The following is a 14,943-nucleotide window of genomic DNA, read 5'->3' on the forward strand; positions in this document are numbered from 1 at the left end:
ACAGGCTCCTGTAACGTCTGCCAGATGGTAACAAGGAGAACAGCTGATATGCTGGGTGGCTGTGGTCCTTGATGATGCTGTGTGCTTTACGGAGGCATCGCTGGAGATAAATGTCCTGAATGGCAGGAAGCCTCGTGCCAGTGATGTGCTCTGCTGCCTTCACCACCCTCTGTAGTGATTTACGGCTGCTGGCAGAGCAGCTTCCGTACCAAACTGTGATGCAGCTCGTCAGCAAGCTCTCAATTGCACACCTGTAAAAATTTGAGGTGATGTTGGCATTCATGCTAAACTTCCTCAGCCTCCTCAGGAAGTAAAGCCGCTGGCGAGCTTTCCTGATAGCAGTGTCTGTGTGAAGGGTCCAGGAGAAGTCCTCAGTGATGTTGACTCCAAGGAATTTGAAACTGCTGACCCTTTCGACCTTGACACCGTTGATGTGGATGGGCTGGTGCTCTCTGACTGGTCGTTTCCGGTAGTCCACTATCATCTCTCTAGTTTTGCTGATGTTGAGAGTCAGGTTATTTTCCAGGCACCACTCGTACAGTGCCATCACCTCATCTCTATAGGCCGTCTCATCGTTGTCTGTGATGAGGCCTATGATGGTTGTGTCATCCGCAAACTTGATGATGATGTTGGACTCTTGTTTAGCAACACAGTCGTGTGTGAACAGGGGATATAGGAGGGGGCTAAGCACACAACCCTGTGGCGTACCTGTGTTTAGGATGAGTGGTGAGGAGGTGTGCTTACCAACTCTCACCACCTGGGGCCTGTTTAGTTTAGAAGTTTAGAATCCATCTGCACATCGGTGTTCCCAGCCCAAGGTCGACGAGCTTCGTGGCAAGTTTTGAGGGGATGATGGTGTTAAATGCTGAGCTGTAGTCGATGAAGAGCATCCTTGCATATGTATTCCCTTTCTCCAGGTGAGTGAGGGTGGTGTGCGTTGCCAGGGCGATGGCATCCTCTGTGGCTCTGTTTGTCCGATAGGCAAACTGAAGAGGGTCCAGTGTGTCAGGGAGGGATGAGCAGATGTGACCTTTGACCAGCCGCTCCAGGCACTTCATGATGACGGATGTCAGTGCAACAGGACGGTAGTCATTCAGACAGGAGATCACTGATTTTTTGGGAACGGGAATGATGGTGGATGCTTTGAGGGACGTGGGGACCACTGACTGCCTCAGGGAGAGGTTGAAGATGTTGGTGAACACCTCTGCCAGCTCGTCTGCACACACTCCGAGTAGCCGGACTGGGATGCCGTTTGGTCCTGGAGCTTTGTGAGGATTTACCTTTTTAAAGGTCCATCTCACAGCTTCTGTTTTCAGAGTTAGAGTTGCAGCCTCACTGTCCTCCTGAGGGTAGAGGATCTGCTCTCTGTTGTCTAAACGAGCATAGAAGTTGTTAAGCTCGTCTGCAAGAGATGCAGTGGGCTGAACACTGACTGTGTTGACCTTCTTGTAGTCAGTGATGCAGCACAGTCCATTCCACAGTCGCCTGGTGTCAAAGCTGTGGTAGCTGGACTCCATTTTGTCCTTGTAGTCCTTTCTGGCCTTTTTTATGGACTTTCGGAGGTCATACCCGGCTGCTTTATATGCATCAGCATCCCCGGAGTTAAAGGCAGAGGTCCGCACTTTTAGCTTGGAGCGGACGTCTTTATTTACCCAGGGTTTCTGATTTGGATATATGCGAACAGTGGTTTTTGTGATGGTATCATCCATGCACTTTCCAATATATCCAATGACAGAGTCTGTGAGTTCAAATGTTGTGTGTTAGCAGCAAGTTATTGAATCATTTTCCTCAGAAACCAAAAAAAAAATGATTGACAAACATGTTTTTACAAACTCAGTGTTGGACTTGGATCAGCAGGATAAGCTGATGTTTAAAGGCATTTGAGTCTCGCTGTATGAGAGTCCAGTTATTACTCAATATTTATGGATGATGTTCTTTCAGTGTTGCACTTTGTAGACGCTCCCTGAGCCTCACAGCCAGCTGCACATGGACCAGCTGACATTACCCAGCATTAGAGGCGGGTGTAAAAAAAATGGATTTTCCTATTTAAATGGTTTTAATTTGAATAAAGCGATGTTGATTCATTCAATCCTGAATCGATTTTTAATATAAATGTATTTTGCCAGAATCTCAGGTTAAAGCTCCCAAAAGTATTTCAACAACAAGCAAACAGATAAAACAGTAAATGAGAGCAGCTAAACACACAAAGATGGAAACACAGAGCATGGATCGTTCACTCGACGGCACGTACACGGACACGCCGTCGGGGCTGAAAGTGGACAGCTCACAGATCCTGAAGCTGCAGGTTTCATCTGTCTCCAACCAAAACTGACTGAACCAGCAGCAGAAGAAGATCCAAACTACGCTTTACGTTTGATGAACATCGTCATGAATTCTCTCTGACTTTGACGTTTACTTCCTGCACAGCTCTCTCTCTCTCAGTGTACTTCAAGAACAGTTTACCTTCAAAAATCTGTTTCCTGCATTATTCACTGCTTATTACGCACCAGTCTGCTGTTGTGTTCACTGCTGTCGGCCTCCGAAAACAAAGCCTCATTTCTGCTGTTCAATACTGAAGAAATTTAAACCTTTTAAAATGATGACAGATTACAAACTCTCAGCTGTGTCTGTAATCAAACCTCTGTAACTTTGCTTCCCTTCAGCAGCATCAGCTCATGTTCACATGTTGATTCATGGTTTGCTTCAGTTTTGATGGACTGCAGAATATTTTGAAGGTTATCTGCTATAAAAAGCCAGAACAGGAAAATCTGCTTCATGTGTTTCTGTTTGGCCCCCTGTGCAATTCAGTTTGTCTGTACTTTCATCCACAGCAAGAGAGTATGCAATAAAGTTTTTGCTTCTTTCACACAACTGTGTTCTTAAATCAGTGGCCATCTCACAAACCCAATCAGCAATCGTATTTCTGCTCAGGCTCACATTTTCCAAAATCTGCATTTTGTCTGGACACAAGACGTCGCACAGCTTCATCATGCAGCTCTTCAGAGTGGTACCGGGCTCATTTCGCTCCTCTGCTACAATAAAATTTTCATTCACAACAGCTTCAATTTGTGATTTTGCTCTGATGAAAGAAGTCTGCTGAAATGTCAGATTCTTCTTCTTCCCGTGTGTCTTCTTTAAGACACACGGGTTTACCAGCAATGTATGTAAACATATATTCAGTCACCCACTGGCGCTGAAAGGCTCTGCTTTCAGAATCAACTTTTCTCTCCACCATTGTGAGCGGTTAGCTTCGCAATAACAGAAGTTTAGCGTTCAACAAGGAGGCTGCAGCGCTGCATTATGGGATCTGTAGTTTGTATATTATTAGCGCCTCATATCGCAGGGCCATGCATAACAATAATAGTACATCTATATAAAACGATCTCGCGGGCCGGATATAAATGTACGCCGGGCCGGATGTGGCCCGCGGGCCTTGACCTTGACACATGTGCAGTGTTGCTGTTGAGATCGATCGGTCTGCAAATGTCGGATCTTATACTTATTCCCGGATTCTCCGTTAAAGATTTTTCAGTGGCTCATGTTAATATTTGTAGCCTTAAATATAAGACTCAGGAAATTCAGTCACTGTTGTCAATAAATATGATAAGTTCAATTCAATTCAATTCAATTTTATTTATATAGCGCCAAATCACAACAAAAGTCGCCTCAAGGCGCTTCATAGATACAGAGAAAAACCCAACAATCATATGACCCCCTATGAGCAAGCACTTTGGCGACAGTGGGAAGGAAAAACTCCCTTAGTTAGATAAGTGTGCTGGCTATTTCCAAGACACATTTAGTTGCTGCCTTTGAGAATAATGAATTTGAAATAAACGGTTATAAGTTGTATAGGAAGGACAGGAACAGATTTGGAGGGGGCGTAGCCCTATACATTAATGATAATATGGCAAGCAAACTTGCCAGTGCGAGCTGGGTGAGGGCCTCCAGCTCGCACTGGAACGGTTCGCAGCCAAGTGTGAAGCAGCGGGAATGAGGATCAGCACCTCCAAATCTGAGGCCATGGTTCTCAGCCGGAAAAGGGTGGAGTGCCCACTCCAGGTCGGGGATGAGTTCCTGCCCCAAGTGGAGGAGTTCAAGTATCTCGGGGTCTTGTTCGCGAGTGATGGGAGAAGGGAGCCGGAGATCGACAGACGGATTGGGGCTGCAGCTGCAGTAATGCGGACGCTGCACCGGTCCGTCGTGGTGAAGAGGGAGCTGAGTGTAAAAGCGAAGCTCTCAATTTACCGGTCGATCTACGTCCCTACCCTCACCTATGGCCACGAGCTGTGGGTAGTGACCGAAAGAACGAGATCGTAGATACAAGCGGCAGAAATGAGCTTCCTCCGAAGGGTGGCTGGCCTCTCCCTTAGAGATAGGGTGAGAAGTTCGGCCATCCGGGAGGGGCTCAGAGTAGAGCAGCTGCTGCTCCACATCGAAAGGAGCCAGCTGAGGTGGTTCGGGCATCTGACAAGGATGCCCCCTGGGCGCCTCCTGGGTGAGGTGTTCCAGGCATGTCCCACCGGGAGGAGGCCCCGGGGCAGACCCAGGACACGCTGGAGAGATTATATCTCTCGGCTTGCCTGGGAACGCCTTGGTATTCCCCCGGATAAGCTGGAGGAGGTGGCTGGGGAGAGGGAGGTCTGGGCCTCTTTGCTTAGGCTGCTGCCCCCGCGACCCGGCCTCGGACAAAGCGGATGAAAATGGATGGATGGATGGATGGCAAGCAAACTACGTACAGACTTAATGTTTAACGACCTGGAAATTGTGTGGGTTCAGTTACACCCGCTCTATGGCAGGCCTGTATTAGCAGGTTGCTGCTATAGACCCCCAAGTAGTAATATGTTGTATGTAAAACGAATCTGTGAAATGCTGGAAAGAGTAACTGAGGAAAACAAAGACATGTTCTTATTAGGAGACTTTAATATCAATTGGTCAGCTCCTTCTTGTTCTTTAAGGAAAAAGATAAGTTCATCAGCGTCGGCTTGTTGCCTGTCTCAGATGATCACCATTCCCACCCGGGTCACGGTCAACGCTGGAGGTCATAGGTCATCATTATGCATTGATCATATATATACAAATGTTCCTGAGCATTGCTCTAATATTGTTTCTATTCCAGTTGGTTATAGTGACCATAATCTTGTAGGTTTGACCAAGAAAATGAAACCACTGAAAACTGCACAAAAGATTATTTTTCATAGATCATACAAAAATTTCAATGCAGATAAGTATATTAATGACGTAAAAGAAATTCACTGGACTGACATCTGCCTCGAGAGTGACCCTGATATGGCATTATCTATGTTTATTGAAAACTTTTGCTACCTGGCTGACAAACATGCCCCCTTAAAAAGATTTACTGTTAAAAAGAACTACGCACCTTGGTTAGATAATGAACTTAAGGTTGCAATGTCAGAAAGGAATATAGCAAAAGCAAAAGCACATAAGTCTATCAGTCCACAAGAGTGGGCAAGATATCGCGAGTTAAGAAATCAAGTAACTAAATTGAATAGGCGCAAGAAGAAAGAATATTATCAACTTAAGCTCAAGGAGGCCAATAAGGACAGCAAAAAGGTGTGGAAAGTTTTAAATAATATAATGGGTAGAGATCTTGCTATGGTGATGTCTCACATCTACACGGGTGGTAGGTTTATAAGTAAAGCTAAGGACATAGCCAATTATTTTGCGAATTATTACAGCAATAAAATAACAAATTTAAAATCTAATATGAGCAAAGGCGATCCCACCTTATCACGTCGTCTTATACAGGATGTTATCATGAATAATAAGCTATGCCAATTTAAGTTTGAGGCAGTGAACGTGCAGATGGTAGAGCGCTTATTGATATCACTTCCTGACGATACATCCTCCGGCTCTGATAACATAGACAGTAAACTGCTCAAACTTGCAGCCAAGTTTGTGTCCCTTCCTATATGTCCCATATGTAATAGATCTTTGGCATGCAGCTTATTTCCATTGCAGTGGAAAGAATCGAAAATAATTCCCATCCCTAAAAACAAGAATGACGTTTTTAATGGTGTCAATAGCAGACCTATTAGTCTACTCCCCGTTCTAAGTAAAATTATGGAGAGGATTGTCTATGAACAAATTCAACGTTACCTAATAGAAAATCAGTTACTCACTCAGTTTCAACATGCCTACAAACCTGGTTATTCCACCAGTTCAGCTCTTATTCACATGACAGATAACTGGTACAAATATCTGGATAATGGGAATTTGGCCGGGGTGGTATTTTTGGATTTTAGTGCTGCATTTGATTTGATAAATCATGATCTTTTGATAGATAAACTAAAATGTTATGGATTTTCACCAGCTGCTTTGTGCTGGATGGAAAGTTATCTGTCTGGAAGAAGGCAAAAGGTTTATTATAATGGTTATTTCTCGGAGGGCTGTGAAATGAACTGTGGTCTACCCCAAGGCAGCTGCTTCGGTCCACTTCTCTACTCAGTCTTTACAAATGATTTGCCGTATGTCCTGGATAAATCTCATCTTGTAATGTATGCTGATGATTCCACCATGTTTTATTCAGCCAGTAGCCACTCTGAATTGACAAGCGTGTTACAACTAGATTTGCTGAATGTGTTTGATTGGATAAGTAAAAACAACATGATTTTAAACGTGTCTAAATCCAAATCCATGTTAATAGGAAGTAGAGTACGCTTAGTCAACAGCCCACAACTAAATCTTTCCATAGCTGGATCGGCATTAGAACAGGTCACCCAGATTAAATTACTTGGTGTTACCATAAACCACCACCTTTCATGGTCTCAGCACATCAACTCTGTTATTAAGAAAATGGGACAGGGCATAGCTATAGCTAGGAAATGCTCTTTTTACATCACTTCTTCAATTATGAAAGATGTCATTAATGCACTAGTATTATCTCATCTAGAGTACTGCTCAATCATTTGTTCTGCAGCTAATAAGACAGATCTGAACAGACTTCAGTTAGTCCAAAATAGGGCGGCCAGATTAGTGTTAAGGTGTTCATACTATACAAGTATTGATAAACTGCACGATAAACTTTCTTGGCTTTCTGTACAAGCTAAATTATACTATGGCTTACTTGTATTTTTAAAGAAAGCAATACTGGTAAACACACCACACTTTTTTTATGCTCAGTTGCAGTATCCAGATGAAATACATAATCATGCTATACGATTCTCAACTAACCACAATTTAGTAACTCCTCGAGTTAAAAGTAACTTTTTGAAAAACTCTGTTATATTTAAAGCATCTTTTCAGTGGAATAAGTTGCCTTATGCAATTAGAGAATTGGCTTCTATTCATAATTTTAAAAATCACCTAAAAGCCTATTTAGGCCGTTTTTAATGTATTTGTAAAAATTGTAGAGGGTAATGTCATTTGTAATGGAAATTGTGTATTTTGTTTGAGTGTTGTGTTTTGGTTTTTTTGCTTTTTTATATAATTTTTTAATATTCACATGTTTACATTTTCAGAATTGTAAAACCTTATTGTGGATCTAAGAGCCAAATTATGTGGACAATTTGCATCCAACTCATTGTGTAACATTTTATTTGGTGGTATTTGATGGTTTGGGCCCCAGGAAGACTAGCAACCACTGTTGTGGAAGCTAATGGGGTTCCTTATAAATAAACAAAAAAACAAACATGTGCAGTGTTTATACCGTTACGGAAAAAACATGAAAAAAAAAAACCCCATCGGCCCAAAAAAACAAAAAATCACCATCGGCCCACCGGGCAAATGCCCGGTATGCCCGATGGCCAGTCCAGCTATGTATTCATCTCAGCACAACTAAAACATGCTGACTGACCTCAGAGTTTCAAGTCCACATCCTGGACTCTCCAGGAAACCACACAGATGCTTCACTCCTGAATCCTGCAGCTTATAGTTAGGGCTCAGCTCCAGCAGTCTCAGATGGCAGGGGTTGGACTTCAGTGCTGCTGCCAGATAATCACAGCTGATCTCTGACAAACCACAGACACTCAATCTGTATAAAAAATGAAAGATGTAAGTTTATTAGACAAAGTGTGAGCTTGAAATCATTCAGTGTTTCATCATCTGTTCAGAGCTGAAGAAGGTTCAGAATGTAGAAGTTTAGAAAATGGAAACTCCAAACAGCTGAAGCCAACAGGAAGCAGCTTCAAACAAACACAACAAGAGAAAAAACTCTGAATGTTTCACATTAAAGTCGTACATTTATCATAAAAACAGGACAAAGACTTGAAAAAGTCGTCTTTTTACTTCCAGGAACCACAAGGCTTCACTTTTAAAGGTGAAGTGTGAAAGAAATGGACATATTTGAAGTCCAACACCTTTTTCCAGTCACATTATTAACCCTTTAAGACCTACCATAGAACCAAGTCCGCTAGAGGTTATATTATATGTTTACATGCTGTGGTGCCATTTTTGGGAGCATTTCAAGTTGATATACATCAATACAACCATTATATCCCAAATTTTAATAATATGTCTGAATTAAGTGCAATTACATTTACATATTACATACAATTACATATTAGTAATTACATCCATTGCAAAAAAGTGCAATAAACTACAAAATAATTTAAAATCGTTTTACTTTTTTTTAACATATATTTCTAGTTAGAGAAATTTAAGAGGCTTATCCCTCAAAACTGTAAATACAAAAAAGTTGCACAAAATTGTTTCCCACCACAGGAAATTTATTTTAAGTGTCTTAATAGTTTTATTTTTGAAATACACCAATTTTCATATACTGCAGGAAAAATGAAAATAAATATTATAATGTAAATTTGCAAAAAAAAACAGCATTTGCATTAAAATAAACTATTTCCAGCAGTGCAATATGAGTCCTAAGCATCCCAGAAACGACACAGAAAGTCATGAAGTCAAAGATAACTTTTAAAAACACCAGTATAAGCTCATAAGGCCCTGATGGTAAAAAACTACATTTCCACAAAATGACATCACTCCCGCTTTTGGGCAGGACATGGAGGACATATGATAGTTCGCGCTGATGGACGTAGGAAATGTTACAAATAGCTGATCGGATCGGCAAAGCGTGTTTCTGGAATATTATGTTTTTGTTGCTGCAAGTGATTTTTATGCAGTTTTTGCAAAGCTTTATGTGGAAGGAAACTGTGACCGAGGACAAGCTGATGGCATAAGATGTAAGTACAACTCCTCCGGTTTCATATGCAAAAAAATTATTGCGCTAGCTTACGTGGTTGCAGTGTTACCGGGATTTAAAAAGAGTTACTCAAAACAGAGCGTGCTCGCTCCGACCGGCTATAAAGGGTTAAAGCAGACAAACTACAAGCTCATTTTCATTCCAACAAGTCATCTTCTGACCTGGACTAACAACACTGGTCTCTATGTGCAGCTGGCTGTGAGACCAGTGCTCAGGGAGCGTCTACAAAGTGCAACACTGAAAGAACATCACACACTCATTTGCTTCCATCATCCAACCTGAAGAGGAAACAGACGGCTCCCCTTCAAAGTAAAAGCTGCTCCTTTTGGACACAGTATCAAAGAAAGTCTACAGTATAACATAGAAAAGACAGAACAAAGTTTTGGTTGTTTTTAAATTGTGAAGAAATGAAACTACACTAAGCTCAATTATGTGACAGACATTTCATCCCATGTCAGTTTGGCCTCATCCTGGGCCGGATTATCCAACACACACTCTGACCACAGGCCCAGGGGCCACGCACAGCTGGGCTCCATCCAAGAGACATGAAACAAACCAACACAATAATAAAAAGCACCATGTGATCTTCTTACATCTTCAAGACAAACATAGTAAAAACATGAGCATATTTGTTTCCTGATAAAATGATGTGACAGGTAGAACAGAGTAAAGTGGTGGTGTTACAGCCTTTCTCCCCTCTGCTGCCGAGGCTGTTAGTCTCTCCCAAACTCAGCTACAGGACTTCCAAATGAATGAAAGCAGCAGAAGTGGCTTTACAAATGAAAGAGGAAGAGGAGAAGAAGAGGAGAGGGAGGCCACCCTGACCATCACTCCAGCTGAAAACATCACACTTCCATTAAAGTTGGTGAGGAAATGTTGAGCAGGATGAGCTGCTGGCTAATCTGGAGGCTGTAGCAGCAGCTCACAGTCACAGTGGATTTCCACTCATGAAAAAGCTCTGGCTGCTTCATTTCTCATCTCATATCAGAGACTTTAAAGCTTCACTGAAGCTGTACTGTGATGCTTCCATATCCCAGTGAGGCCTCCATAATGATTTCAGCTGTTCTGTACACACACTGTGTGCCCTGTATGGCTCAAAGTCTCTGCAGCCTGTTTTTATCTGCTATCATCAGATCTTCATCATCCTCATTCACATCCCTCACACACTCTACAGCCTCATCAGCACTGACTTCATCTTCACTGACTGATGGAGCACAACATGAACCTGTGGAGGCTGAAACACTGTCCTGTCAAACATCTCCCCGTCACCACTCCACTTCTGTCAGCCTTTAAATGAACCCTGCTCAAGTCTGTCACTTCTGTTTGGAGCCTAAAGGAAAAACTGTTGTTCAGTCGTTTGGAAAGACAACATTTCTGAAAGCACTCAAACTTCTTCACATTTGTCTTCAGACACATCCTGAACATGTAGGAACTAAAGAAAGTTTCAAACATCAATCAAAGACCTGAAATATAGAAAAACAACAACAGCCGCAGTCAGTGAACTCACCTCAGAGTCTCCAGTCGACAGTTTGGACTCTCCAGTCCAGCACACAGAAGCTTCCCACCTGAATCATGCAGCTTGTTGTTACTAATGTCCAGCTCTGTCAGATGGGAGGGGTTGGACTTCAGAGCTGAGGCCACAACTTCACAGTGAGACTCTGAGAGTCCACACTGAGTCAGTCTGTGATGATAGAAAAAATAAAATGTGTTATTATAAAAGCAGAAAATCTGCATTATAAACACAGACTGAATGTATATGAAGACAAAACAGAGTGAGGTCATAATCTGATGAATCTGCTCTTCACATCTGTGCTTCAGCTCCTCTTACTGTGTTTGACATGACACAACGATTGAGTCTCTCTCAGACCTGCAGACTTTTAATGAGAATCTTTGTTTGGCTTTAATCTGCAGATGAAGGAGGAAGATGGTGTCACATTTAGGCTTCCATAATGTCCACAGTCTGTCACTGAGATCTGATCCAGAGTCAGAGTGAAGACACACATTTGGACTGTTTCCTGTTTTGACTCCAGAACATTTTGAATGAGTTCAGCTCAGTGAAGAGTTCCAGCTGGAAAGATAATCTCTGTTTGCTACCTGCTGTCAGGTACGACTGTTCACGTCCACACGCAGGAAAAACCTGCTGACTGTTACCAAACGGAGCAGAAATCTCATCACTGGACAATAATGATGAATGAACTCAGAGCTGCTGATATCAGATCTGATTTCAGGGGAACTAAACACAGAAATGATTGGCTCATTTGAGCTTTCTTAGCCATTATCTGCTGCTGTGTCGCTAGTTGGCAGAAAATGATTTGTATTCCTGTTCAGGGCTTCAGTGTTTATGAGTCCAGATCCAGGTGACAGCAAGTCAAAATGATGTTACCTGTCTGTGTCCAGCAGCAGCCTGTATTCACTTTGAATATTGTTATAACCTGACATGGATCAGTTTGTCTTTGATTGGTTTGTAAATGTCACTGTTTCCATTGGACCTGAGTGACGTACAAAGACAGAGAGGGAGAGAAAGGAGAGAGAGGATGGAGACAGCAAAGAGAGAGCAAACACAAACAGGTGAGAGTGGACAGGTGACCAAGGTCAGCAACCAATCAGAGAGCTTCTGTTTGACCCACAGTCACTGATGATGACTGCACATAACCAAGCAGTGTGTTACTCTGATATCAAATATGGATCCTGCTCTTATAATAATGATGATCAGATGATATTATTGTGTTATTTTGTAGCTGAATACGATGTTTGTGTGATTATCAGTGAAAGAAGCAGTGAGGAGGATGGAGAGAGAGAGAGGACAGAGGGAGAAGTTAGAAACACTAAAAGGATTTTTCATGGATTTCATGGATGATTTGAGTGATTTCCAGCAGGACACTTAAACATGTCAGTGGACGTCCTAAAGAACATATTCACTGATATGAAACGTGTCATTGAACAGGATCAATATCAGTGGAAACATGGTGGAAACAGCTGTGACTGCATGGATGTGACACACTTCAAATCTGTTCTCCACTCTTGGATTTGGGATCCATGGAGCTGCTGCTGAGTCTGTACAATAAAGGAATGGTGTGGAAGGTTGCAGCGTACGGACACAAACACTTTGTGGTTACAATCTGATTTTATTTTCAACATTAAACTACTAACCTACACTGATCAATGATGTTAGTGATCACATCTGGACTCACCCAGCCTTTCTGCAGTTCCTCACAGCTGGAATCAGTCTCTGTCGTCCCCGCTCTGATGTTTTGTACTTCAGCAGGTCCAACTCATCCAGAACCTCCTCTGACATCTGCAGCATGAAGGCCAGAGCTGAGCACTGGATCTCAGAGAGTTCCTTCTCTGATCTGTTCTCTGACTTCAGGAACTCTTGGATCTCCTGAAATAATGAGAGGTGGTTCATCTCCATCAGACAGTGGAAGATGTTGATGCTTCTGTCAGGAGAGATTTTATCACTGTTCATCTCCTTCAGGTTGTTGATGACTCTCTGGATGGTTCCTGGACTGATCTCTGTCTGACCCAGCAGACCTACTAAGAGTCTCTGGTTGGACTCCAGACAGAGGCCATGAAGGAAGCGAACAAACAGGTCCAGGTGGCGATTTTTACTCTGGAGGGATTTCTCCATGACTCTCCTCAGAAATACATCAAGTGATTGGAGATCTTTGTTATCAAAAAGACTGAAAATCATCTTGATTAAAGATTCTGATTTTAGAAACATCTTCAGCACCTCTGTCTTCCTGCTGGTGTGACAGTGGAACATGTAGACAGCAGCCAGAAACTCCTGAATGCTCAGATGAACAAAGCAGTAGACTGGTTTCTGGAAGATCACACACTCTCTTTTGAAGATCTCTGTACAAACTCCTGAGTACACCGAGGCCTCTGTCACATCCAGACCACACTGCTCCAGGTCTTCTTGGTAGAACATGATGTTTCCTTTCTCCAGATGTTCAAACGCCAGCCTCCCCAGCTTCAGAAGAACTTCCCTGTCAGCCTCCGTCAGCTCCTGTGGACTCGTCTCATGTCCCTCATGGTACTTGTTCTTCTTCCTCTTTGTCTGAACCAGCAGGAAGTGTGAGTACATGTCAGTCAGGGTCTTGGGCAGCTCTCCTCTCTGCTCTGTAGTCAACATGTGCTCCAGAACTGTAGCAGTGATCCAGCAGAAGACTGGGATACTACACATGATGTGGAGGCTCCTGGATGTCTTCATGTGGGAGATGATTCTGCTGGACAGCTCTTCATCACTGAATCTCCTCCTGAAGTAATCCTCCTTCTGGGCGTCAGTGAAGCCTCGTACTTCTGTTAGCCTGTCAACACATGTAGGAGGGATCTGATTGGCTGCTGCGGGTCGGGAAGTTATCCAGACAAGAGCCGAGAGAAGCAGATTTCCCTGGATGAGGTTTGTCAGCAGCTGGCTGACTGATGACTTCTGTGTGACATCAGACAGCAGCTTCCTGTTGGTGAAATCCAATGAAAGTCTGCTTTCATCCAGGCCGTCAAAGATGAACAAAAGCTGAGAGACAGCCAGCTTCTCTGCTGTAACCTTCTGTAATGTTGGATGGAAAACATGGAGCAGCTCCAGAAGACTGTACTGCTCATCTCTGATCAGGTTCAGCTCCCTGAATGAAAGCAGAACCACCACACTGACATGTTGGTTCTCCAAGCCCTCTGCCCAGTCCAGAGTGAACTTCTGCACTGAGAAGGTTTTTCCAACACCAGCCACGCCATTGGTCAGAACCACTCTGATGGGTCTCTGTTGGTCAGGTAAGGCTTTAAAGATGTCCTGGCACCTGATTGGAGCGTCATGGAGGGCGTCCATCTTGGAAGCTGTCTCCAGCTGCCTCACCTCATGTTGGGTATGAACCTCTTCACTCTGTCCCTCTGTGATGTAGAGGTCAGTGTAGATCCTGTTGAGGAGGGTTCTACTTCCTGTTTCCTCACTTCCTTCAGTCACACGTTCACATCTCCTCCTCAGGCTGATCTTATGTTCATCTAAAACCTCCTGCAGACCAACATCTGCTGAAAGAAAGAAAAACAATGAGACTAAAGAGAAAGAAAACTCTTCAATGTCTGAACAACACAAGAAGTCCAGTTTTCAGAAATGAGTCCATCAGCAGACAGATGTTCAGTCTTAATTTGTACACAGCTGCTCTGACTGACTGTCTGCAGTCCAGCTCTGCTTCTGGATCTTTCTCCACACTGTGCAGAAGCTCTGATGGTGACACAGAAAAGTCAAAGTGGAGATACTTCTGTCCACCTTTGATTAGACTCATTATAAAAAGGAAAACAAAGTTTGAACACAGTCATGTTTCCAGTTCACTGACTTACATTTATTCCATGGACAATCACTCTAACCTGAACCACAGCTACAACCCAACATTGAGGCCTCATCTCCTCCTTTCCTGACTGTAGAGGTTAAATATGCAACAATCAACAAATAAAAGAATTTGGTTCATTTCAAAGAAACTCACACGGTGACCAAGTAAAGTAACCGTAGTAAAGGAGACAACATCCCGTTGATGGTGGGATTATTTGAAAGATTTGCTTTAGTCACGACACCAAATGCAGTTGAACCACCCGTGGATCCATGTTTGACCATTCTACCACTCTGAGCTCTGCTTTTGAATCATTTCATTATTATCATCATTCATTTATTCATTCTTTGGAGGGGGGCTATTTCCTAATGCCGCCCTAATAAGCTGATGTTCAAGGGGAAATATAACAGAAACTCTTTCAGTGTTATTCATTAATAAATTAACAGATAAACTGTG

The 14,943-nt window shown here is 42.9% G+C and overlaps 2 protein-coding genes across 2 annotated transcripts in view; both read right to left on the bottom strand.

Annotated features, from left to right (window-relative positions):
- LOC143416884 (uncharacterized) overlaps nucleotides 1–14,943 on the bottom strand; it is a 463,686-nt gene that overhangs the window by 290,316 nt on the left and 158,427 nt on the right. Inside the window, exon 7 of the mRNA XM_076882531.1 lies at nucleotides 7,814–7,990. Coding sequence (XP_076738646.1) covers nucleotides 7,814–7,990 — 177 coding nt within the window. The remainder of the gene's footprint in view (nucleotides 1–7,813; nucleotides 7,991–14,943) is intronic.
- LOC143416889 (protein NLRC3-like) lies at nucleotides 11,259–14,079 on the bottom strand. Its single transcript, XM_076882562.1, has 2 exons — nucleotides 12,364–14,079; nucleotides 11,259–11,661 (listed from the first exon to the last, which is right to left on the bottom strand). The coding sequence occupies exons 1-2, from the start codon at nucleotides 13,989–13,991 to the stop codon at nucleotides 11,598–11,600; spliced, it is 1,692 nt and encodes a 563-aa protein (XP_076738677.1). The 5' UTR covers nucleotides 13,992–14,079; the 3' UTR covers nucleotides 11,259–11,597.

Source organism: Maylandia zebra, linkage group LG3 (assembly GCF_041146795.1).
Source record: "Maylandia zebra isolate NMK-2024a linkage group LG3, Mzebra_GT3a, whole genome shotgun sequence".
In the NCBI taxonomy this organism is placed as follows: domain Eukaryota; kingdom Metazoa; phylum Chordata; class Actinopteri; order Cichliformes; family Cichlidae; genus Maylandia; species Maylandia zebra.